We start from the raw sequence: 26,617 nt of genomic DNA on the forward strand, positions 1-26,617 counted from the left end.
ATCCACATAGAAAAGATTCACACCCACCGCAATTGCCCTGGAGAAGGAAGGGGAGAGACACAGAGCCTTTCCTTACATACCACGGAGCCTCAGAGTTAAGCCAGGTGCCCCTGCCTGTCTCTACGTGGAGAACAATTGAACATGGATGGAAGTAGCCGGCTCCTAGGATCGGTGGCAGTATACGTGCATGTGTTGGTGGTCATTGAGACTTGTGTGGCCTGATTCTGTATTGTGCATGATGTGCTTCTCTGGCCACAAATAGGTCTCACAGTGAAGACAGCAGAACCAGATGGAGTAGGGGCTCAAGGAACAGGTAGCCACACCAACACTTCCCAGGGGTTCAGCCCTTTGCAGGCCACAGAGCAACAGGATTGTTGAATGTCAGAGTGAAAGAACCCGCAGACACCAAGCGATCCAAGTCTCTCATTTTCCAGTTGAAAAACAGGAATACAGAGAGAGAGTCTTCTGGTCAAGGTAGCAGCACTGACTGGTAACTGAAGTTGGTCGTATCAGTTAAAGCGTCCTTTTCCAGAGTTCTGTTATGATACATGACACTCCAGTTCCCTAGTAGGGACTCATGACTCCCTGTCTCCCTGGCAATGACAGAAATGCCAATCCTATTCGACTCATTTGGTGATTTGGTATAGGATTCAGAGGGGCACGCGGCGAAGGCTGAGCGAGCGCTGTCTGTGGTGAAGCTCATCACGGGATGAGGCCATACCCCACGCAGCTCAGTCACAGCTGGGTTTGCGATGATGCACCCAGAGTAGTTGTTTTGGGTGGGGGCTGCGAGGAACTCATAAAAGATGTCAGAGGAGGAGAAAGTTGGCAAGAAGTGGATGCTTTCATCTGCAGAGACAGGCCCCTGAGCCCTAAAAAAAAACCCCCCCGCCACACAAAAGTTCACCCACTACACCTGCCTTCCCCAGATGGGGTTCCCTGCGCAACGCCTCCTAGTCCTCCGGGATTTTCCAACGGTGGCGCAAGCTCCTCCCTCGCCCGAGCTGGACCCAAGCGCCCGCCAGAGCCGAGACTTGGGGGCGGTGAGGAGTGGGCCCCGCTCGCGGCCATTGGTTGTGCGGCCTATAGGGGCGGAGGGACGACGCGCGGGCTGTGCAGAGCAGGCAGCCGCGGTCCACTCCCGCTGCGCCCGCTGTCCGCCGTGCGCCCAGACTGCGCGCCGCTCCGCTGCGCCCGACATTTCCGAGGACGGCTTTGCGGGCGCGGATCATCCAGACCGGAGCACAGCCCCACCGCGAGCGCAGGAGACCGGCCGGGAAGTCGCGTGTCCTGACCTGCAGGTCAGTGAGGGAGACTTGCAGGGTCCCGAGCTCTGGGGGTGAACTTGCCCTACGCGGAGGGCGCCCCGACTCCTTGCCTGGGGCGGCCTCGGGTCCTGGAGGCGAGCTGCCTCCCAGACTCCCCGAGATCTGGGCTCCCGGAGATCTGGTTCCTTTCTGTGGAACACCCCCAAATCTATCCCTTTCGCGGTGTCCTTACTGTCCCGAGAAGCAATCACAGCCCGGCTCTCCGAGTCTCGGGGTGACTCCACGGGCTGCAGTAGGAGCTGCGAGGGGCCCTGAGAGCAATGTCCTTGGCCCCGGCATGACCTGCCTGGGTCCCAGACACTGGAGCCGGGAAGGTCTACCCTCGCTCTGCAAGGTGGATTCCTCCATGCAAGTGTAGACAGTTCTACACTTTGCAGAGTGTGTGTCTAGGTGCATTTTGTTTGCTTTTGCCTTTGTGGTGTGTGGAGTGTCATTCTTGGGTTTGTTTTGCTCCTGTCTGATTTTCTAGGGTCATTTGCGTCCCTTCCCGGGAACGGGGACTCGCCATGCGCACACTGACAGCTGGCTTTGCACCTTAAGGCGCTGGAGAGTCTTTTCGCCCGTCTTCGCGTGGCCCTAAATCCGGGGAAGTTTTATGTGGCGCTGAGCACTTGCGTTTCCCAGGAGTGTTTTCCCTAGCTCCCAGAAACCCAGTAGGTAACTGCGCCAGCGACCCTTCCCTTTTCCTGGGTCTGATGAGACACTGGAATCCTGCCTTTCCCTGTCGAGGTGTGAGGAATGATGGGCAAATTGCTTCAATTCTGCTTTAGGAAAGGTATATGTAATGTGCCCTCCTCCAGGGAGCAGAGGGATTCATTCACAGAAATCTCTTGTTGAGGACCAGGACTGGGGCTATGCCTGCCCGCTTTCCTCCACCAGATGCCCGGGCTCCATCGGACTCGGGTTTGATCTCAGACTCTGCAGACGGAGTCTGTTTGTTAATGTTTTCATTTCCTCTCCCTGTTAATTTTCCTTCGGAAAATGTTCTGCTAAAGTAAGTACTTCGGTGGTTCTTTGTGGTAGATGATGGGCTCCGATGGCTAGAGGACGTCTCAAAGCCATCGCATCTGGTACAGTCTACACTACAGGTGCAAAGGGCGGGGAAACTGATAGCGTTGCTGTCCTGGGTCGGACCCACGGGACTACTCCCTAAGACCTTTCTCCTAGGTGTTTCCAGGATTCATTGTTCAGACAACAGCCTGTCAACAGGAAAAGAGGCACAAGTGACAGTCTTTTCTTAAAGGGTTTGCCTCTTAAAGCAGTCTTGCGGAGCCCCATGCACCCTCTGGAAAAAATAAACAATATTTAATTGCTGAATTATACAACTAGTCTGGGTGTCTCAGCTTATTTGTGATCGTGCCCATAGAGGTTCTTAAATATCTTTTTGTAACTAAATTCTCTTCATTTTACTAAGTAGAGTGGTGTCTTTTCCCCCGCCACCACCACACACAGAACACTGTTTTTAGCTGATCTGTAATGCAAATTGCCTTTTGGGCTTGTGAGTGAGGCTGCCTGGTCTCAGAGCCTCCCTCAGCCCATGCCCTAGTCACCCTCAAATGCTGGACATCCTAGGGCCGCCGAAGCATCTGCCAACCTCGGAAGTAATCTGGAAATACTGAGATCCAGCACGTGGGTGGGATATTCCATTTTCGCGTTTTGGCTTTGAGGGGCTTATTATTTTTGATTCCTCTATATAAGGCAAAGTGTTTTGAAGAGCTGAACACACACATTGATTGTTCTCATTAAAGAAACCTAAAGAAACCTGTTGTAAGGTAAGATCGAGTCCATTCTCCCTTGCTGTTGGTTCGTTCAGTTCAACAGATTTTACTAGATGTCTACGATGTGGACAAGAGCATCAGGAGTTAAGAGAGAAATAACTGTGTGATTGCATGTGGCATCAAATCCACGAGTTTATTTGCAGGTTTCCTGGGTTTCTTTTTCTTTTTTCTTGTTCTTTTTTAGTGAGAGCAGATGAAGAATGACAGAGCTGATTTGTAAGAATGACCAACCATACTAACCTTTAAGCAAACTTGGAGTTATACATTCATTATAAAAAAGAAAGACTAACTCATCACAGGCAAAATTCTGATTCAGCCTCTATGCTAGATCAAGTCTGAGCTCATTTGATGATCGTTCTTCTCTGGCTTACTCTTCTCCCTGTACTTATATTACAACATTTTTGGGGGCTCCTTTTTTGTTTAAAGTTCGTAGAGTTTGTATGAGCATTTTTATACTTAATTAGTTTATAATGAAGAAGTGAAAACTAAAATTATGGCTGAATGTTTATGTTTTGTTCATCTGAGTTTTTTAAGTAGTAATTTAAGAATCTGAAAAAATACATTTCTGAATGGCCCTGGATGCCAGGCACTATGTAGGTCCCACTTACCTGGCTCCTGGTACCCATAAGCCATTCAGTAAATATTTGTCAAATGAAACTAAAAGTCAAAAAGTAGTGCCACAGAGAATGTTGTTTTCTTCAAATATCTACTTGTGGAGCCTAATTATATTGTCTTAGTATATTAATACAAAGTATTATAGGCCTAATTTTTATAGACTTTCATGATTGTTTATAATGAGAGCTAAAAATAATAATAATAAAGCCTTTAAGTTAGTTAATGGAATAGGGAACCCAACAAGGAAGAAGGTCAAGCTTTAAGCCCACAAATTGGCAGGATTTCTTTTAGCCAACATATATGCCTAGAGGATTCAAGCCAGAGACTTAGATGAAGAAGCCCTTCGTATGCGTATGTGGCCCAACCTTTGATTTAGAATTCAGGAAGTCCATCTGTGCATTCACTGGCCATTTCAGGGGCTGGGCAACAGTCTACTGGGCCAAATTCTGTGGTCCCTTCTGTTCTGATTCTGACTTGTGGCAGATGTGTCCCTAGGATAAAATGTCTTCATGTTCAGTCTCATGACATTAAATGCATCCTTCAAGAGTTCCTTATGAATATAGGAAATAGTCATTATTTAGCCTTTACTAAGTTTGGAACATTTTTTTGAAAGAAAAAAAAAAAGATAAAGATATCTGAGCCGTCAAACAGTCGTACACACTTTAACATATCTCTAAGTATGAAGAGGGATATACTATTCTCATTTCTTAAGTAGAACATCGACAACATCCTGTAAAATGCGATGCTTCCTCAAAGTACATTTAAGCCCTATTAGGAAGATTGACTTTCTGGCATCAGCCTGAGAGTCAAACTTGGAAAAAAAATGGTAGAAATGAACTATTTCAAAGGTTTGTGTTAAGTATAGACAGTACAGAAAAAGAGAGGAGAAGGAGGAGGGGGAAGAGAAAAAACAAGTCCTGGGCTTAAAAACCAGCAGTATTTTCATGGCATATGCTATAGTCAAATTTTATTTCTATTTCTTAATGAAAATACCTTTATTATTTTTTCTGATGTTAATACACATTCTTTTTGTCAAAATATAAATATAGAAATGCACAAAATAGAATGTTAACATGCCCCGTAATAGTAGTACCCTCTGACAAAAACATATGTTAACAGCTCGGTATATAACCTCTTGTTTTGTTTTGTTGTTTTAGCATCTAAAATATATGTGTGTGTAATAGTAGTAGCAGTAGTACTTGTTGTTTTACAAAAATGGAATCATACTATACACTATTCTGAAGGTTACTTTCTTGACTTAGTCATAGATGTTCAGCATGTTTTCATGTTAGAAAATACGGTCCTTTTTCACAGGGAGGGGAACAACACACACTGGGGCCCTTCGGGGTGGGGTGGTGGGAGGGAGAGCATCAGGGAAAATTAGCTAATGCATGCTGGGCTTTATACCTACGTGATGGGATGATAGGCGCAACAAACCACCATAGCACATGTTTACTTATGTAACAAACCTACATGTCCTGCACAGGTATCCTGGAACCTAAAATTAAATTTAAATATATATATACACATATATATACACACACACACACATATATATATAGCCCTTTTTAATATAATATGATCAAGAGACTCCACTCTGTGACTCTTCTGTCATTTCTTTAACCCTTGACTCATGGACATTTTAGTAGCTTCAATGTTTAGCTGCAGAATACATCTTTGTGCATGTACTTTGAAACTTCTCTGATTTTTTCTCCATTGGATAAATTCTTAAAATGTATCATTTACACTGTTATCCTATAATGCTACCTAGTTTGTGTGAAAAGAGAAGCACTCCAATAGTTCATGCAACAAGCAGTAGACCTTCCTCACTATGACCCGTTCTTCCCTATGCCTGGCACATAATACTCTTTTCCTTAAAAAAAAATTTTATTAGCAGTTAACATTCCTATAGAAAACTACACAGATCATAAAGACATATCATAAAGACATAATTTATGTGCTCATTTTGACACACCCATATAAATGGTACCAGGCTCAAAAAAAAAAAAAAAAAATTTACTAATGCATGTTGAGCATCCCTAATCCAAAAATCAAAAGTCTGAAATGTCCCCAAATCTTAAACTTTTGAGCATTGGCATGATGCCACAGTGCACAGAACCCTTTTCATCACAAGGCAGCATGACAGGTTGAGACTGAAAGCCTGCTGTTTGTTGTCGGTGCTGTTGACAGCTGATACAAGTATTCTTCAGATGCAACTGTACTGCTTAGTCAATGTTTTTGTTTGTTTGTTTGTTTGCTGTTTGTTTGTTTTAAGATAGAGTCTTGCTCTATCACCCAGGCTGGACAGTGCAGTGGCACGATCTCGGCTCACTGCAACACCTGTCTCCCGGGTTCAAGCAATTCTCCTGTCTCAGCCTCCTGAGTAGCTGGGATCACAGGTGCCTGCCACCACACCTAGCTAATTTTTGTATTTTTAGTAGAGATGGGGTTTCACCACATTGGCCAGTCTGGTCTTGAACTCCTGACTTCAAGTGATCCACCTGCCTCAGCCTCCCAAAGTGCTTGGATTACAGGTGTGAGCCACTGCACCTGGCCTGCTTAGTCACCCTTGAACACATTTTTTTCTGTGTATTAACGATGTCATGTATTTTAGTGTTCAGTATTTGTGTGTGAATAAGTGTAAGAAAATAATTGCTATGAGTAGCATATAAATTCAGTCAGGAATTATGGTGACACCAAATAACCACAAATTGTCCCCATGGGTAGCTAAGATAGTGACATTTTTGCTTTCTGATGGTTCAATGCACACAACTTTGTTTCATGCAAAAAAAAATATTAAACATATTGTATAAAATTACCTTCAGGCTATGTGTATAAGGTGTATATGAAACATGAATGAATTTTGTGTTTAGACTTGGGTCCCATCCCCAAGATATCTCATGTATATTCAAATATTCCAAAATCCAAAAAAAAATTCAAGATCAGAAACACTACTGGCCCAGAGCATTTTCGATAAGGGATACTCAATCTCTACCCTCTGCCGTTCCCCTCTCCCCTCAAGGCAAACCTGTCGTTCTAACAACTACTCATGGGAAAGTCCTTGGTGAGCTTGGATGCTAGTCTCAGACCTTCTGAAAGACTTCTTGCCAACAAAATGGGTGCAGTTGAATGGAATGAGCTTCCAAGATCCTTCCAAGTCTGTCCAAGTGTCACCTTATTATCCCTGTCAGTTTTGGTCTCACATTTTTCCACTGAACTCCCTGCTTGGCACATATTTTGATTCATATGATAAAAAGCCTCTGGCTTAAAAAAAATTACTTTTTTGTCTGCCTTCCTCTTGTTAGCCACTCAGCTCAGTTCCGAGTACAGAGTGGATCTAGGGTTGGAAAGTGGGTGCTGGACCCTCAATTTGTGGTCTCTGTCACTAGCTGGAGTTCCTACTACATATCCTTTTTCAAAAACAAGTGACATATAAACAATGACCTTCAAACTTCACTTAACTTTTGGGGGCGTCATTTTCCTGACTGCTAAAGACTTGTAGCTCTCTGATTCTGTGAAAATTGTTTTCTTTTGTTGTTATTGCTGCTTGTGTGATTTTGGTTTTTGATGGTTTTACTCGTTTTTTGTTTTGTTGTTGTTGTTGTTGTTTTGTTGTTTCTGGTTTTGAGACGGAGTGTCTCTGTTGCCAGGCTGGAGTGCAGTGGTGCGATCTCTGCTCACTACAACCTCCGCCTCCCGGGTTCAAGCAATTCTCCTGTTTTTTAACAGGGGAAAGTTAAGATTGAGAGGAACTACAAAGGAAAACAAAAGAATAAATTAGGTATCTGATACATATTTGCAGTTAGTTGTATGATTAATGAAAAAAGAGAATATTTGCTTCTCTTGTGCTCATCTGTTTTCATTCCTCTTATTATTTTCCTAAGAAGCTGAGGTTTTTGGATTAGTTCCCTGGCACAGTGCTGGTAAGGAGATTGCTGCTCACATCACCATGGCTATGATCTGCGTCGAGTACTACTCGAAGCATAGTCCATGCACCAGCACCCATTTGAATTATTACTTATTCGTCATGAGATACAGAACTCGTGCCAGAATATAAATCAAATAAGGCACTAGGCACACTTTTTAGTTTAACTATTTCTTTTCTTTCTCTTTCTTCTTTTGTAGCAAGACTTTCCTGATGAAGGAAGCACTGTATTTATTGCAAGTTTCTCATCTCACAGGGACCTGTAACCAACATGTCACTGAGGGAGCCAGATGGCTGCTTTGAGTAGCCCAGATCTCCAAAGTAGTACTTTGTAGTCAAATTGAAAATTTTATAAAAATGTAAACATTTTCTTTTTCTGTGCTGATTTGCTATTGAATTTTTCGAGCATTTTTTTGCATTTTGGTTTGGTTTGGTTTAGCATTGAGGTGGAGTAGCTAACAATCCTATGGTATGTGATATTCCTGAATGTAGTGAATTATAAGCTTCCGCTACAATGATCATGAAGTGGGTATTTTCCTTGACCCTTTTTATTTCCACAGATGAGCACAGTGTCATAGGTCATGATGATAAAAGACTTGCAATTTTCAAAGGATGGAATTATCATGGAGTTTAATTTAAGGAATTCTTTTTAAAATGCATTCTGGTTCATATTCAGCCAGAGCTTCATCGTCTCACTATGGTAAACTCTCTTGACTTTTATTGTGCCCTTCAGAATACATTTGTTACAATCCTCCAGCTTGTTCACAAGAATGTATTTCAGTATTTCCAGCACACTCCTCCATCCTTTCCTCAATTATCCTGGTGAACAGTTGACCAAATGAAATCTTAGCTTTCTTAGACATTGTTGAAAGACACAATTGGTTTATTTTTAAAAGTATGGGCAGAGTTTGCCCTGGAACCAGAAATTATTAAATTTTATCGCCATAACTGAAGCATTTCTAAAATTTAGAGAGGGTTCATCATCATTATTCTTTACTGTTGATGCTTACCCCCTTTGAGTAATCTTTATGATTTTACACAAGATCATTTATTCATTTGTTAAATAAATATTCTTTTGCTTGTAAAGACAGAATAAACATGAGCTATCTCTCCAAGAAGCTTCAAGTTTCTTTATTCCCTTATTCTTTCATTCATGCAGCCATATAACAAATGGTGATTGATCATCTTTATGCCACATTCTGTACTGGTCTGTGGATATAAGATAAGTGAATTGTTATTTCTTTATTCTAGGACTTCCCAGTCTGTTAAAGCAGATAGGTGAATAAATACCATAAGTATAATAAAATGTGAGAAATGCTAGCATAGAAAGGTACAGAAAGTATGCTGAGAATGCAGTGGAGGGAGCCAGAAATTTGCAAAAAGTAGGTAGGGATTTCTATTAGGTGAATAATAAACAGATGAGATGGCTTGAGTACATACCTGCAGTGAGTAAATTGGATTTCGGTTCAAGTTAGGGAGATGATATGTACACATATAAGGATTAAACATAAGTATTTTTTTAATTGGGGAATTGAAAACAGTATGTTATAGCTGGAACATGAATCTTAGGTACAGTGGTAAAAATGAGACTGGAAAAGTAGCCTGTGGCCAGATCATAAGGGACAGATCATATAACAGAAGTCTTAGATTTCTCACTGCAGCTGGCAACTATACAAATTATAGATGCATTAGACTTATGCACACAATGATAATATTCTATCCCTTCCTGTACATTGTTAAGAAGTGTTTGTGCAATGTATGATTGAATGCAGCAAAGAATATAGTTTTTCTTTTTCCTCTTTATTTTATTTATTTATTTATTTTTTGAGATAGAGTCTCGCACTGTCACCCAGGCTGCAGTGCAATGGCACGACCTTGGCTCACTGCAACCTCCGCCTCCTGGGTTCAAGTGATTCTCCTGCCTCAGCCTCCCAAGTCGCTAGTTTTTCTTAACGAAAGGCAGTACCACTGACCCTTGTACGATGAGTTGTTTTTTCCACTAGGAGCCATGAGTCAGTCTTAATATCCTTATTGCTGCTCACCGGTTCCCACTGGAAACCATTTGGCCTGTTTAAGTGACAGCTGGTCAGGATTATCCCTATACAGTAGCAGCTCATCATATTCGAGCTTGTTAAGGAACATGTCTTTGGCTCTATCAGTAGCTAAATCTCATGCCCTTAAACCTAACGCTTCTATGAAATTAAAAGCTAACCAAAACAGCCTTTAAAACCTTCTTTCTCACCAGTGACAAAAGAGAGTTTTAATATATTACATACACAATTCATACAACACCCAGCTATTCATAAGTTGACTTATTTATGCTCAAAATTCTTAGAGACCCATAATAAACTCAGCCATCAAAGTATAGTGAGACCTTATGTTAGTTAGTAGAAGGAGAATGATGCTACAGTAACAAATAAGCCCCAAATCTCAGTGGCTTAAAACAACAAAAGTTTCTTCATGTTGACATAAGTGTCCATGGGGCCAGCAAGGGGTGAAGATACTCACTGTGGTCACTCAAGGATGCAGACTGATAGACATTGGCAGGTACTTACACCATTATACAATCACTGCAGCAGAGGGAAGGGGTGTGGCAAATCTCACACTAGGTCTTACGTTTTCTATCCAGAAGGGACATGTCACCTTTCATACATTTCATTGGTCAAAACAAGTCATACAGTCACCGTAAATTGAGAGGGAGTGGGAACAGGCTATCCTACGACAGCCCTACGAGAAGAGACATCAGAAACATTTCATGAACAACATTAGTGACTACAAGTCTCAAATACATTCCTCCTCAACCCACAGCCTTCCCAGAGACAAGGAATGGAATGAACATACAATTTAGAGACGGAGAGATGTAGACTTGAATTCCAGCCCTGCCTCTAAGTGGTTGGGTGAGCTCAGACAAGCCTTTAAATTCTCTGAGCTTGTGGGGCACAGTGGCTTACGCCTGTAATCCCAGCACTTTGGGAGGTGGAGGCAGGCATATTTCCTGAGTTCAGGAGTTTGAGACCACCCTGGGCAACATGGTGAAACCCCGTCTCTACTAAAATACAAAAATTAGCCAGACATGGTGGTGGGTGCCTCTACTCCCAGCTACTGGGGAGACTGAGGCATGAGAATTGCTTGAACCCAGGAAGCAGACGTTGCACTGAGCTGAGATTGTGCCCCTGCACTCCAGCCTGGGCAGCAGAGCAAGACTCTGTCAAAAAAAAAAAATTCTCTTGAGTTTTAATTTTCTCATTTGCTAAAAAAGATGGTGGGACATAATACTAACTGACTTAATGTATTGTGGTGATTAAATAAAATACACATACATATACAGACACACATCCAAAATGGTACATGCTTTTATTTGATAAATACTAGCAGCCATCATTTATGTTGCCCCTGTTCTTGTTTCTCAAACTGATTTGTCTGCACATTCTTTCTCCTCCACAAGCATCCTGGGTTTGCCTTCCTCTGCCAGTCATGCTCTGAAGACAGACTGCTACTCCTCAATGACTTGAGGATGCCCTCATCACCTCTTTCCTCTCTCTTGTACCTCCCATCACTCTTCTGCCATAATGTGTCCCTGCATCCCAGCCCACACCATTGAAACAAAAATGAACTAATACCGGATGTAAGAAGTGAATAATGGGTGAAAGTGTAGGCTATTTCTACAAGTGAATTTACAATGCAGAGCTCACAACCTCTAAAAGTAAGTTAAAGAGCTCAGCCTTAACAAAGAACAGTCAAAGTCAGTTAAATCTTGTATTAAAGATTATCCATAATTTCCTCAAGTAAAAACATATTTATTTATATTTTTAAAAGAATGTGTAACTATTTTCTATAGGTCACTACTTTGGCAGTCTGTTTTCCACAAATAATTCCTCATTATTTTTCAGTTTCACCTTCTTACATTTTCAAGTTGAAATACGGTCTGGGAGAATTGGAGCCTACACTTGTCTATTGCTTCCATATTGTCTTTGATAGACTCTGGTCTTGAATCGTTATCTAAAATGACAACAGGCTGCTGAGGACTTGATTTCCACCCACACTTGATAGTCTGCCATATCATTTTGTTCTATGTTATGAGGAACATGTAGACATTTTCTTTGTTAACCAGACTTTTGAGTTCGCTGTGCTGCCTGTGAGAGAAAGAGAGAGCATTGGCAGTCTCGGCCGCTGTGTTCACAGTGAGGATTAGCAGGACCACAGGAAGCTCATATGAAGGTGCTTTCCTAATGAAGGACACAACGCCCTCTTTCTGTTTTCTCCCTTCCTAGGTGTCCTTGGAAATCTGGGTAGATGAGTAATTTTGCAGCCATGAGAGAGCACTTAGTCTCCTTGTATAGATCATGTTTTATGTAACCTCTGTCTGATATCAGACTCATCGGGTACTGACCATTTCAAGTCCCTACCTGTATCCTTAGTCATATGATTGGTGATGACTGGGGAAAAGCACTATTCATATCAATGTTTCCTATTTTTTAAAATTGCAGCTGTATTTTGCCATGACTAGCTTCAATTTCTGAACTGTTCATTGGCCCCTATGACAAAAGAATCTGCCCTGGACTGTAAGTGAGTTCATGGGGTCAAAAGTTAAGACTCTTGCTACACTAGAGAACTCACCCAAACCAAGGTAATTAAGGAGGTGGTTGCTAGTTATAAGAGTTGTAAAGAGTTTGAGGTTTTTTTAATCTGTGGAACTTGCTATTTGCAGCCTCTTTGACTTAGCTGCCCAAGTAAAGTCTCTACTTCCGTTTAGTTTATCTGCTGCTTCTGTTTCCTGAAGTCCCTACTTTACTTTGAACCTGGACCACATTGGCTCTTGTGGGTTCTCCCTGATCTTCTCACAGATCACCTACTTATTGATCCTCATTAGAAAACTGCTAGTCCCAAGCTTTGACTGGGTGTTTAAACTGCAGGAGAGAGATCCTTGGCTGCCTCTGAAGATGACTGATGATGTAAGATGCACATAACAGGATTACTTGCTCCTGGAGGCCCAGATGAGATTCAGTCCAGTGGGTGGTGGCAGGAGTAGAGTTGTGAATAAGGCTTACTAGTGAGTCATCATTCCTGGTCTTCAGGCAGCCTCTTCCACCACCATAGGCACGGTTTCCTGGTCGTATTCAACTTCCTCTAGTTCATCCTCTGATGTTTCACTGCAAGTGTTTGTGGCTTACTGGGCATCATGAGCTGATGGTAGCAGCAAGTAGTTGAGCTTTTCTGATGCCCACGGAAGAATCTGGCTTCTATCATTGTATTTCCTTAGAAGCATCTAACATTTTGGCTGACTTACTGCATATTTTTCCAAGCATATTTTCTTGAGTTCCTTGGAAAAAATTATTTTCTTCCTCAACTTGTATGTTGAAAATTTCTAAAACTGTTGAAAAGTTGCAAGAATAACAATAAATACCTATATATCTGTCAATTGACCAGTTGTTAACATTTTGACACATTTGTTTTATGTATGTATGTATGTATGTATGTATGTATGTATATGTGTGTGTGTGTGTGTAATTTTTTTGCTATTTTGGCCGAACCACTTGAGGGTTAGTTGCTGATAATATGAAGCTTTATGGCTAGACACTTTAATATGCATTTCCTAAGAGCAAGAACATTCTCCTATATTACAACTAGGAAATTTAATATTGGTATAATATAATTATCTAATGTACAGTCTATATTCAAATTTCCCCAGTGGTCCTAATAATGTGCTTTATAACAAAGCTGGTCTTTTTTAATTGATCCAAGATCCACCAAGGATCTTACATTGAGGATCCTTGTAAGGGAAGAAATCTTGAAGTCTGAATCCTACTTTTTTTCTCTGAGTATTCAGCTGACTACAAAACAATATAATATGGCCAAAACTGGATGTATCCAAAACTTAGCCTGCCTAAGCTGCCAATTAATAGGCATTATTCTTTTTAAATAGCCATTTTACTGTTGAAAGCATTATCACACTTTGACTGCCAGCCATAGAGGATTGGAAGAATGAGATAATTTATTTGGCAAAATTCATATGTACATGTTATGCCAAGCACTTGGCTAATATCTGGATGAGATGGGCAATTTACAGACTATGTAATCAACTAGGGTTCTATCTGTAGTTGTGTTATGAGAAACAATGGTTCATTAATTCAAGGAAATGTTATGCCTTGATTAAAGATGTCATTAAGTGAAAGACTCTGTTAGCTTGAATTCCTACTGAGAAATGCAAGACACATAACATTTATGCATATTTGTGATGTTCTAATCCATTTTTAGGGAATAGGATATTATATAAAGCACCCTAGTTGAAACAAATACATGACTACCGTTGTCAATAGAGATAGATATAAATAGTGACCTGTGTAATTATTTTGCTAATGCTGAATTTTTTTTTCAGACAAGTGGATCCAAAATCTACCAATGATCTTGCATTATATTAAAGGGAAAATACCTCCTTAATGGGGAGTCTTTACTTTTTTTTTTTCAAATTGTGCCTATACCTGTGATCTTATGGATAGATAATGGTTGTTATTCCTTGTTGTATTCTTATGTGCAAAAATAGAGAACTTGATACATTGGTTAGTTTACATTGCTCTCTTTCTATGCATCAAGCCTCAACTATCAAGATATTTTAAGTGGCAAAGAAGTTTGGGGTCTATGTTATAGAGTGAATAAAATATTTACTGCACATCCATTCTTATAAATTAAAAATACACACACACAACAACAACAACAACAACAACAAGACATTTACAGGAACAGAGACCAACAAAAAGGTTCTCATTAAACTCGTTAGCCTGGATGCCTGTGAGAGATGGAATTTCAAGTTCTTCCCTGCTCTCTTAGGACAGTTTTAGAGGCGCACAAAGGCCCCTGAGGTCTGAGGATACCTAGTAGTTTACATACAAAGGATTAAAAAAAAAAAAAGCTCTGACTGACTGATTCCCAGGGATTTATGACTCACAAATTTATTTCACAAGCGCAAAATCTTTCCAAATTTCACTCTCTATAGGGAGACTGTTATGAACATTTTCTGATTGGACAAAAAATATATATTGGATACAAATTATTTTGCTATAGAAACAAAATGAGACACAAAAGAAAAGGAACAAGCACCATTCCATTGTCCTAGCACAGCATGGTTTTACGAGAATTCTATTTTATTTCACGTATTTTTTTTTAGACAGGGTCTCTGTCACCCTGGCTGAAATACAGTGGCACAATCATGGCTCACTGTAGCCTTGACCTCCCAGGCTCAAGCAATGCTCCCGCCTCAGCCTCCAAGTAACTGGGACTACAGGCACATGCCATCATGCCTGCATAATTTTTGTATTTTTTGTAGAGATAGGTTTTCTACATGTTGCCCAGGCTGGTCTTGAACTCCTGGGCTCAAGCGATCCTCCTGCCTCAGCCTCCCGAAGTGCTGGGATTACAGGCATAAGTCACCATGCCCAGCCCAAGAATTTTTTGAAATGTTTTGCTAAGAATAAGCAAGACTTTTTACTTTACTAATGCCATGATTTAACCAATTTTAGCTGCTCCGAGATTAAAAGATGTTTTTCTTAATATACTTCTAAAATATTGGAAATGATCAGAGCAGGGTGGAGGGAAAGAATTGATCCCAGAAGCTCTCATTTAAAATGCTGTAACATCTTGGAAAGTCCATCTTGCTTTTACCTTCTTTCTTCCCATTGATTCATTATGATCTTGCTTATGATCTTCAAGTCATTATTTCTCTGGCTGTTGGCTTTTTCTGTCAATCAAGTGTACAGCCAACGACCCTTTCTCCCGCTCTCTAAAAGTGGCTTTCATCATTCTGCTACTTCTTAACCAGTTCGTGTTTTCTTCAGCCTTCAGGTTACTCCTTTTCTTGTTTTGATTTAGGCCAATTACATTAGCCAAGATGGGTCCAGTCTCCCTGAAGTGCGGGAAGTCTACTCCTTGGTCTTTTGTAAACACCATAAAATAATCATGAAAATGCTATGCCTGGACCTGGTTTTGTACTTGACCGTTTTGTCTAGAAAATTACCCATTTAGCTATATATTTTATTCTAAGACAGTATATTTTTAAATAATTATTCTTGCTAAGGGAGTGATTTGGATACAAAATCCTCCCATGGATATAAACATACTAAAAAATGTATTAAGAATAATAGTTAACATCCGGGCATGGTGGCTCATGCCTGTAATCCCAGCAGTTTGGGAGGCTGAGATGGGCAGATCATCTGAGGTCAGGAGTTCGAGACCAACCTGGCCAACATGGTGAAACCCTGTCTCTACTAAAAATACAAAAATTAGCCAGGCGGCCGGGCGCGGTGGCTCAAGCCTGTAATCCCAGCACTTTGGGAGGCCGAGACGGGCAGATCATGAGGTCAGGAGATCGAGACCATCCTGGCTAACACGGTGAAACCCCGTCTCTACTAAAAAATACAAAAAACTAGCCGGGCGAGGTGGCGGGCGCCTGTAGTCCCAGCTACTCGGGAGGCTGAGGCAGGAGAATGGTCTAAACCCGGGAGGCGGAGCTTGCAGTGAGCTGAGATCCGGCCACTGCACCCCAGCCTGGGCGACAGAGCAAGACTCTGTCTCAAAAAAAAAAAAAATTAGCCAGGCATGGTGGCAGATGCCTGTAATCCCAGCTACTAGGGAGGCTGAGGCAGGAGCATTGCTTAAACCTGGGAGGTAGAGGTTGCAGTGAGCCGAGATAGTGCCATTGTACTCCAGCCTGGGAGACAGTGTGAGACTGTCTCAAAAAAAAAAAAAAAAAGAATAATAGTTTGATTTCCCCCAGAAAAACAAAGCTAAATAAATGCAAGGGACTTATACCTATAATTACTTTTGAGACTGTATGAGGTAGATGATCAAAACAGTTAAGTTCATATCGGTTTTTGAAAGATTCTCCTGGGTTTTTTTGTTTTTTGTTTTTAGCTTCCCTCAATCAGCTGTGTTTTACATATCAAGAAAGATATATTGTGAATATTCTGAGAATTATACCTTATGTACATAACTAATTTTTAAAGAATTAGTGCAAAATAAGTTCTGTAAAGTAAAAATATTCTGAGTATAATTATATTTATTTTTATTTTTGCTAAGGAAATAGTTTACAAAGCCTAAAAGTAATCCAGGTAGACAAAAACCATCACTAAGGGAGAGATGGAGGAGACCGGACTGAACCCAAAGCAACCTAATGACCTGCCCTGGAATTGATTCTTAAAATAAATCACTGATACCAAGCTATTCGTTTGTCATTGCTATAATTTTTATCCACCAGAGTACTATGAAAAAATTCTGAGTGTATTTTCTGATCATTCATTTAAGCTGTAGATTTAAAAGGCTGTTCATTTTTATCTTTTGTCTCACATCATCCAGTCCAGATCCATGAATTCCAATGGACGATTCAGAATCTCCATCTCCCCACCTTTCTTTGCATAACATGCCCCTCTAATTCAATGTTCTCAATGTATGATAGCAGATAGATGCAGTGTATTTCCTTAACTTGACTTTGGTTTTTATCGTGCCAATTGAAGGACTCATAATGAAAGTTCACACAAAACTCTACTCTCCCAAAGCATTGTACTGATTAAGTAAAGGCGGTTCTCAAATAGGCAACTCTATGGATGGCTGAGTCAGCTTTGAGTAAGGGTAGCACAAGGCCCGGGAGTAAATGTTTGCCTTTGAATGCAAGTGAAGATTTACATTTAGAGAAGGGTGGGGGGAAGTGTGTATTGTCAGCAGTAATCTTCTCTCAGCTAGTATGACCTAAAAGGCCACTAAGCAGAGAGGAAGCATGAAGAGAGAAGATAATCATGCAAAGGGTAAAGGAATGGCTGCAAGGTCTTATATAAAACATACATTTTCTAAATAGAATGAAAAACAGCTTTGCTCAGATGTGATAAGTTCCTTTCTGGATTCTGGAAATATTCGTTTTTAGGTGTTCTACAGAGGGAAAGATCTAACACATCATCTAAAACCATTAATTCCATTCGACTATCAAATCTTCCTTTTGTGTACTGGAAAAACCATTTCATTATGTTGTGTTAATACTTTATGGCCACTTTCCTCATGGTTGAGAGGATCACCTTATGGAGTATGACAGCAGAACCTGATAATGATGGAACATTGATGTGGCATCTAACAGCCAGGCCACTCTTTAAATATAAAGTCTGCAAGGGAACAAAGCAGCTTGTCCCAGATTTCCACAACAACAAAACCTTTCAAATAGTCGTTATTCACGTAGAAATGTATTTGAATAAAGGCCATGAAATTTAAAATTGCTGTGCCATATTTGAGGCTGGCTGGCAGCCTGAGTTTTACAAACCATCGTGTCATGGAAGTCAAGGACGTGGTGCAGGCTGTGCCCACACGCTGACTGCCATGGCTCCTGCAATGCTTATGTAAGAGCACTCACTCAGAGATGAGAGCTGGTCAACTCTTCTTCGTTTATGGAGAATGTTACGTGCTAGAGAGTACGTTTTTCTTCTTCCCAAACATTATCGTCCTCATAATCCTTCCGTGGGAAGGAAAGCTTCCATTCTTTAGAACAGGTCCCAGGGCTGTGGTGCTAAATGACTCAGAACCAGAGACCCCAGGTCTGTGCCGTCTATGTTGTCTCTCCGTTTCCCCACCCCACTGGGCATACGGTGAGAGACTGCACATCCCTCCTTCCTCACCTCACTAGGAGGCTGCTTTTTTGTAGATTTCTTCCCAGCCCAGGCTTTTATTCCAAGAGACAAAGGGAAAGTTGGCTGACCATGAGCTAAAACATTTCCACAGGTCTTCATTTATAATGTTGTGATCCAGCTGTCTCATTTTCCTTTCTCAAAAATCACCTTCCGAGGACAGTGATTCTGAGGAGGAAAAAAAAGCAGCAAAATCCCCACGTGGCTTTAGGGGTCACCTGAAATGAGAGTCTGCTGGCGCTGCCCCGAGACAGGTCAAGGCTATGCATTTAAGATGAAGTCTGTTTCTTCTTTTCCTCCAACCTTATCTGTTTGGGAGCAACAGCCCAAGAAGCGTCATCTTGAAACACACTCATTTGATTTCATTTCCGCAGTGCCACCTCCAGCCTCATTCCACACTGCCACAATGCCTAAACACATACAGCCTGGGTCACCCTGAGCGTTAGACAGCTACTGTTAAATAAAACCAGAGAGAAAGAAGATACTCCAGTTTTTAAAACTTCAATAAGGAAATGAGAATTAACTTTCTAACAGTGCACATACTCTGTTGTTTCAGAGTAGATGTAATAGTGAAATGAAATTTGTATAGCTATGATTTTAAATTAAGGAGTACCCTGGAAATGGTACTAAGCTATAATATTTAGGGGGAATACTTAAGGAAGAAGATATTTAGTTGTGAAATGTCAACTAAGGACACAAGGTTTCATTTCCTTGTTTTCTCCTATTCTTCCAAGGCCACTTAAAAGATCAGATGCTTTGACCAAACCTTCTGAGCCTCATTTCCTATAAACTCTCCTGTCAACGTTGAGGCTCATGGTGGGGTTTTGGTCTGAAAGAAGGCAATCTTCAGGAAGTAAAAACCTACTTTTACAATATTTACCCTGTAAAATGATATTAACAAGAGGTCTGGTAGCCGGCTGCGAGATTTACCCACTGAATTGCTGATATCAGAGTGACATTGGCTATGCCTCCAGCCCCACTCCTAGAAAATGATACAGACTGGGGTAGCAGAGAAGGTAGCTTTAGAAAAATCAGCCAACTTCAGCTGAATCTTTGACCTGCACCTGTCAAAACTGTAGGACTAAGAGAGACCTTAAAAGTTCCTCTAGACTTTCTAGAAGGAACTACCTATCTACTGGTACTTTACTTGGGATGGCCTTTTATGATATTCTAAGCAAGATTATGGAAAACGTTATCACATCTTAACTCAAGACCTCCTGGAGAAGTAGGAAAGGTAGGCATCACTGTTGTGCAAATGAGAAAAATGAAAGATCAGGACTAAACTGTGGGCTTGCCCAAGTAAGTGGCAGATAGGAACTCATTATCCAAAGCATAATTTGTCTCTTCCTACCACAGTTGAGAAAACCAAGGACACAGTTCAGGCTTGGATTCTAGTCAGTTTTCTGTCACTGTCTAGCTATGTACCCCGAGTAAATCGCCATGTCTTTGCATGTCAGTTTTCTCATCTGCAAAATGGGAATAATTCCTGCTTTACCTGCCCTGCAAAGCAGTCATGAGGAACACACAAGATGATAGTCTTTGCCTTATCTGCCCATGCTGAAAAGAAATTATGTTTACATTTGATCCTTCCTACCAAAAGCCCTTGCTTGTCTTCTAATTACACATGTGACTTTTGTCAAATCAATTAGCTTCTTTATTTCTCTGTTTCCTCTGCTACACTTAGGAGGTTGTACTTGAACATTTTAAATAGTTTTTCCCTTCCAATCCGTGAGGCTTCTGTCCTAGTTTTCTTTTCTATGCTACCTCTGCGACTCTTTGCTATATTCCCCAAAGATGAACGGCTGGAACATTTATGTGCTGTAAAAAGCTAGGTATTGCCAAAACAGTGTAACACATTTGCAGTCCCACTGCGATTCTTCTTCTTCTTCTTCTTTTTTTTTTTTTTCTTTTCTTGAGGATGGTCAGAAACCTGTAGCAGCCTAATGGAATTAAAATCACCAGGCAATGCAAAATGAGGAGTAGGAGTCAAATTATTTTAGGAACTACTAAGACACCATCCCTAGCCTACTCAAGAACTCACTAGGACTCATTAGACTGTGCGTCACCCAACAGGGACAGCCCTCTCTGAAGTGTCCCCACCTTAACAAGGATCATTAGTGCTGTTCAGCTCCAGCCACAGTGGCAAATGTCAACCCCTCCAAGAATCAGCTGCTTAATGAGATTTGGAGAACAGAAGGAAAAGGCAAGTTCTCCAGATAAAATGCAGGGCAGAGTTTAGGAAGAGAAAGCTAGAGGCAGAGTGAATGTTTTCCTGTTCGTTTTGCACCACAATGGAAGCAAGATTTAGAAATGCACAACAAAATTATCTAGAGCCATGCAGAGCTAGGAAGAGCATCTTTTCTGGACTAGAAGAAAGATTTATCTATCAGGGGGGATCCTCTTGTCTCACAGCCTGAACACAGTGAAGAGATTTTCTTTGCACCTGGCTAAGAAGAAATGGTCCCCCCTCCACACCCCTTAAAACACAATACCCTACACCCACCCATCCACCAAGTCCCATTATCTCCCACCACACACTAAACTCATTTTTTCCTCCATTGCTTTACAGTTCAGCATACTTCCATGTCTATCATGCTGGTCCACGCATAACACCATGAGAAGATGAAGCAGGTGTTGGACCATTTTACAGATAAGAAAAGTGATGCTCAGAACACGTAGGTAATTTGCCCAGTTTCCCAAAGATAATGGAGAACTCAGGCCTCAAACCTAAGTCTCTTGACAGCCAACCTGATACTCTCTGTACCATTCAGAGAGAATCTAACCTTTGTTCTTCTTCTAAATGAATCTAAAGTGTTTAAATTAAATGCCTAAAGTATGTGAAACAAAGTACCTAGGTACGTTTAAGGAAAAGAGTTACATAGAAATGGCACCTGAGGCCAGGCGCGGTGGCTCATGCTTGTAATCCCAGCACTTTGGGAGGCCAAGGTGGGCGGATCACGAGGTCAGGAGTTTGAGACCAGCCTGGCCAATGTGTTGAAACCCCGTCTCTACTAAAATAGAAAAATTAGGTGGGCATGGCGGCAGGCGCCTGTACTCCCAGCTACTCGGGAGGCTGAGGCAGAATTGCTTGAACCCAGGAGGCGGGGTTGCAGTGAGCCAATTTTGTGTCACTGCACTCCAGCCTGGGTGACAGAGCAAGACTCCGTCTCAAAAAAAAAAAAAAAAAAAAAGAAAGAAAGAAATGGCACCTGATTTCAAGGAGATAGAATTCTCATAAACAAATCAGTATCTTATAAACATTCGATCAAAAGCAAGCTCACATGTGCAGTGATTTTCCAAAGTGTGCTAGAGGGATTTACTGGTCAGGAATTATGCTAATGAGCTGGCGAATGTATGGAATTAATTTTCTGGGGGAGGGAGGTTTGGAACTAACTTTCTGTGTTCTCATCTCAGAGTATATACTTGGAGCATCTATTGAAATCACAGCAGATGGAGTACATCATAAATGTATTTTCCCTTTTATTTTATCTTCAGCTCCTTAGAGAAACACAGCACCTAGGGTACTGTAGACAGAAAATAAAAGTTCATTTTTATATCGTCATTTGTAATATAAAGACATAAACATGACTGATTCCTAGGGGAGCTATTTCATCTTGTTTCCTCCCTGGTGAGTTTTCTAATTAATCCTTACTGAAATAAAAACTAAAAATGAAATGTAAATGTGATTTTTCTGAAGAATGCACTGAGTTGCTTTTTTTTTTTTTTTCCCCAGTCTCAGTGCACACCTGATCCCCTGCTGCCTTTGAGAAATAAGAAGTTTTGTTGTGCTGATTTCACAGCCTGTGAACTCTGCAAACACGATCGTGAAAAAATGCCACTCTGTCCTGTGTAAGCCCTGTGTGAAGTTTTGACTGTAATCTACCAGATCACTGCTTCACCCTCCATAAAGATGTCTGAACCTGATGCTTCCTCGGGATTTTCGGGAAGTGTGGAGAATGGAACTTTTCTTGAGCTGTTTCCCACATCCCTGTCCACGTCAGTAGACCCAGCCTCAGGCCACCTGTCAAACGTCTACATCTATGTGTCCATATTCCTCAGCCTTTTAGCGTTTCTGCTTCTGCTTTTAATCATTGCCCTCCAGAGGCTCAAAAATATCATCTCCTCCAGTTCCTCCTACCCAGAGTATCCAAGCGACGCTGGAAGTTCTTTCACCAATTTGGAAGTCTGCAGCATTTCCTCACAGAGGTCCACTTTTTCAAACCTTTCATCCTGAGGAAAATGGAAGAGTCCTGGAGTGTGGCAGTAATTTTGACGTCCCCTTACGGAAGTGTCGCGTGAAGCGTTGTCTCATGAAAGAAATGACCCTTTTGGCGTAGACCTGCTTCTCCTTCTCCTTTTTCTCTGATTTCTTTTCTGTTCATGATGCTTTTCATTTGGGGATGGAGACGCCAATGTTGGTGGAAATGTGTGCAAACCCCAAGGTGTGGAGTTTCACACAAATGGCTTGATGAACCTAGACTGGGCTTCTTCGGGTAGGTCAGTTCATTCCACTTTGTTGGGCGTCGTCGACTCATCTGAGGTGGCCTCTCTGTGGATGATGGACATGGACTCTTGCACTTCATTTCTTTTACAAAACCGTGAAATCAACTGAGCCTGCAGAAACTGGCAAAATCAAGTCTGACCTACGTAGAAGTTATTTTCCATATTTAAAAGATAAAGTGGAGACACCAAATTTAAAAAGGAAGAGAGTCAATTTAGATTTAATGTGTAACATTTCTAAAACTAAGGGTAAATATATGCTAAATATTTTCTTTAACTTCACTTTAACAAGTGAAAATCACACTTATTGATGAATGTAAGTCATTTGGAAAAGTTTTGGAAGAGTTTACATTTTAATAGCAAGACAAACATGTATTATGATGGAGCTTTTATTTTGTTTTTCTGCTAATGTTTTAGTCATACTGCCCCAAAGTTGTGGAATTTTTGTGATTAATTGCTGTTACTAGTATTAAGAGAACCACCAGAAGAGATGCCAAGAAGTTTTTATATGAATAATTTCTACCAGTGAGAATTAAGCATATGGAAAATATTCATTTAGTTGTATTTTATACAGTAATAACTCTTAGCTGTCGTGTAAGTTCCTTTATTCAATTTCATAGTCTTTATAATTTTAGTGCAGAATTATATTAAGCCTCCAAGATGTCTGATATTGTTCACATTAGGTTGCAAAACTTAGAAACAAAATTGAAAATATGTGTTATTATATACTCCACGAATGTTGCGTCTCTGATAATTAGTTGTTGTATGTTAACATAATACTCTACATCAGGATTTCAGGATGTGAGTTTGTATTAAAAACTTAGGCACTCAAGTTGTGTAGCTGCTGGGAGCTTTAGGGATCCTAGGAGCTGCCGTGCTGCAGGCAGCAGAGTATGTCTGAACTCGGCGGGCGGGTGGCAGGGGCTGTCTGTGAAATGAGGCACACATGTGCGCTCCGACATGGAATGTGGAGGAACTCAAGCTGCCCCTGAAAACAAAACAATCACACTGCAGCTCCTTAAGAGTAAGAATTTTAATTTAATTTTGAAAATAAATGGCCCACAGGGTAAACACTGAACTTACTCAACCTACAGGAGGCCACTGCATCAACACGCCACGGTCTTCCCATGGCAACCGAATCATTCCTTGTTCAAAACATTTAATCATCTTAAGCAGTGGGGCTTCAACACACGCTTTGGTTGAAATGTGCAGTCAGCACTCTCCAGGGACTAGAATGGGGGAAAGAATCCACTATTTGCACAGGGTTTATCTTTATCATTCTAAAATGCTGAGCGAGTGGAGATCTGGGAACGAAAATCGGAAGGCTGCTGCTTCTTTCAATGCATAAGCCTCACTGAAATCAGACCACATTTAACTATTTATATATCAAAAACGTCCACAAACACCATAAGACCAGTACAGAGTTGCTGCCCTAAAATGTATAATTAGTGAAAAATGTACCTCTGCTTCCATTTAAATCATGGCAGTGGGTTGGGTGTCATTATGTAGTATAAAAACTGGACTAGATAAACTGCTATTTTAGAGCATTATTAGCATTCTCTGAATATATATGTGTATATATATATATTTATATATATGCTCATATACTCCCAATTAAAAGTCATATGAAAGCCACACAGGATTAACAGAGGCATCTATATTATCACTTTTGCTCTTTGACTAATCTTATGCTGTTTTGGTTATAGAGAGAAAAAAGGACATGGGTGAAGTGATTTTTTTTTTTTTTTAAATAAAAGGACAAATTTGCCACACAACAGAACAATCTGAGTATGATCTGTCCTTGGGGTATCTTTATATCCTTTCCTTGTGAAATAGATATAAAGACTTCTGACAGCAAAACTACTTTAAAAATCAAATCAAATCAAATCTACAAGCACATTCCCATGCCTCCCCTGCTGCAATGGTTCTTGCTCTCAATGTTTAGTAGAGAAATTAAGAGCCACATTCAAAGATGGAAAACAAGATTTGTCATTAGAAGCTTGCCAAGGTAACAGATTGTACAACTTGAGATGAATTCATGTTGTTTAAGAAGTTCAGAAAGGTTGGAAGATGGGTTTATAAATAAAGAAGTGGAGTCCATTGAAAGCCTGTTTCTTTGATTTTTTTCCAGTGAGGTGATTTATAATCTGTTCTGGAGAAGAAGCTTTTCCTAGGAATTTTAAGCATACACCACACACACACAGAGATGTATAGAGAGACATATATCTACATATATCACTCCTTTTCTGTATGTTCTCTCTGAAGCAGGGTCAGTAATGTGTGACCCAAACGTCAGCCTCTCCCCAGCCCTGCAAGGGTCACCTCCTTCTGGGACAGTGAGTCCCACATTTCCCAGATGAAAAGAACGATCTGGGTGCTCTGACAATAGAGAGGATCCCACACCACACCCCAGAACTTCAGGAGTGGAGCCCAGGGTATTTCTGAATATTTTTAACAAGGACTTCAGGTGATGCTGACGATCAGTGGGGAAACTGGCAGAGGAAGGATCACATATATTGTGCTTATGTATTTGCAGAGGACAGGGGTCTAACCTCTCAGCCACTGCCCTTATAACTGCAGTTGCTCCAAGCTGAGCATCCCCCGCACAGCTCAAAACCCTCACTGGGACCTACTTTGCTGCTCGAGTCTGAATCCAGCCACTCTCCTCCTCAATGGAAAGCTGCTGCTGTTGTAATAAACTCGGGGGAAGAGGGAAGTGCAAAAAGTCACATCTCTTTCTTGTCCCATCTCTTAATTCCCCACAAGATGATATGCATATAATAAACAAGGTTAGAGGACTGGGGGTAGCTGACAGGATTTGTAAGATGAGAGAAAATCTTTTACATTGAGTACTAAGTAAGACTATTCCCACAGTCCAAAGGAAAACAAGAACATAACTAGGAAAACGTTATCTAGGAGAAGCACCAGTTTCTAAACTTGCTCCCCTGTCTTGAAGTATGCCTCCCATCCCTCTGAGAGACGCTGCCACTTCAATCTAATGCCAGGTCCCACTCTCCCACTCTCTGTTAGAAAGTCCCCTGGTATACGTTCCTATCAGTCCAACACTCTGGACCTAAGACTTCAGAGAGCCTGAGTTATTCAAGAAAGAATACTCCCAGGCTGTGTGTGGATGGGTGTGGTATGGATGGAGTCCGGGAGGGAGGTCTGTAGCAGAGGAGTTCGTGGTAGACTCTGGATCTCCCAGAACCAGCTCTCTGCAGTATCTCTCTATCAGTGAGAGGACAACTGTGCTTTCTTGGTTCCTGGTTATTCAGCCAGTCCAAGCATGCATCTGTGTGCACGAACACACATACACATACACACAGAAACTCACAGACACATGCTCTTCACCCACACATACACCATCCAGGAACAAACAATAATCCTGTGTTCAAAGACAGTACTTCAGTTTTCAAAGTCCTCTTACTTCGATTTCACTCTGCCTTCAGTGATGAGCCGAGAACAGTAATTCCCTCTCACTCATCCTTCTCCTTCAAAACCATGCCTAAACATCCACCACTTTGTAAGAAACATTTCCTACTAATACTGCTTTTCATAGCAACAGAGCCCACGGGCCCCTGCAGTCACTTCTGACTGTGCAGAGACCTCATCAAACCATTGCAAGCATAGCTTTTCTTTATGTTGGATTGGGTCCACTCTGGGTTAAGGTGTTTGTCACCCTGGACACTGTAATAAGACATTATTATCAATGGGAATTTATTAAATAAATGAATACAAGTGGTGTTTGGTTTTCTGTTCCTGTGTTAGTTTACTGAGGATAATGGCTTCCAGCTCCACCCACGTCCTGGCAAAGGA

General features: G+C 41.2%; 1 protein-coding gene across 6 annotated transcripts; it reads left to right on the plus strand.

Moving 5' to 3' along the window:
- The first annotated feature begins 628 nt into the window (after nt 1-628).
- SERTM1 (serine rich and transmembrane domain containing 1) lies at nt 629-24,907 on the plus strand. 6 transcript variants are annotated; one of them, XR_006693541.3, is made up of 4 exons: nt 629-1,301; nt 20,871-20,980; nt 21,797-21,929; nt 22,035-24,907. XR_006693541.3 is itself a non-coding variant. In XM_015439155.4 (3 exons), the coding sequence occupies exons 1-2, from the start codon at nt 930-932 to the stop codon at nt 20,925-20,927; spliced, it is 429 nt and encodes a 142-aa protein (XP_015294641.3). In that variant the 5' UTR covers nt 629-929; the 3' UTR covers nt 20,928-20,976; nt 22,035-24,907. The 6 variants fall into 6 exon arrangements, 4 of the variants coding, with proteins under 4 accessions (XP_015294641.3, XP_045232894.2, XP_073877947.1 ...); XR_006693542.3 differs by having other exon boundaries at nt 20,871-20,976; XM_015439155.4 differs by lacking the exon at nt 21,797-21,929 and having other exon boundaries at nt 20,871-20,976.
- Nucleotides 24,908-26,617: the final 1,710 nt, after the last annotated feature.

Source organism: Macaca fascicularis, chromosome 17 (genome assembly GCF_037993035.2).
Source record: "Macaca fascicularis isolate 582-1 chromosome 17, T2T-MFA8v1.1".
NCBI lineage: Eukaryota > Metazoa > Chordata > Mammalia > Primates > Cercopithecidae > Macaca > Macaca fascicularis.

Bases quoted from the DNA above. Each gene is read 5' to 3' on its own strand.
- SERTM1 (XM_074021846.1), top strand. From the start codon at position 930: ATGGGGTTCCCTGCGCAACGCCTCCTAGTCCTCCGGGATTTTCCAACG. The intron at 1,302-22,034 runs GTCAGTGAGGGA...TTTTTTCCCCAG, and splicing joins TCGCGTGTCCTGACCTGCAG to TCTCAGTGCACACCTGATCC.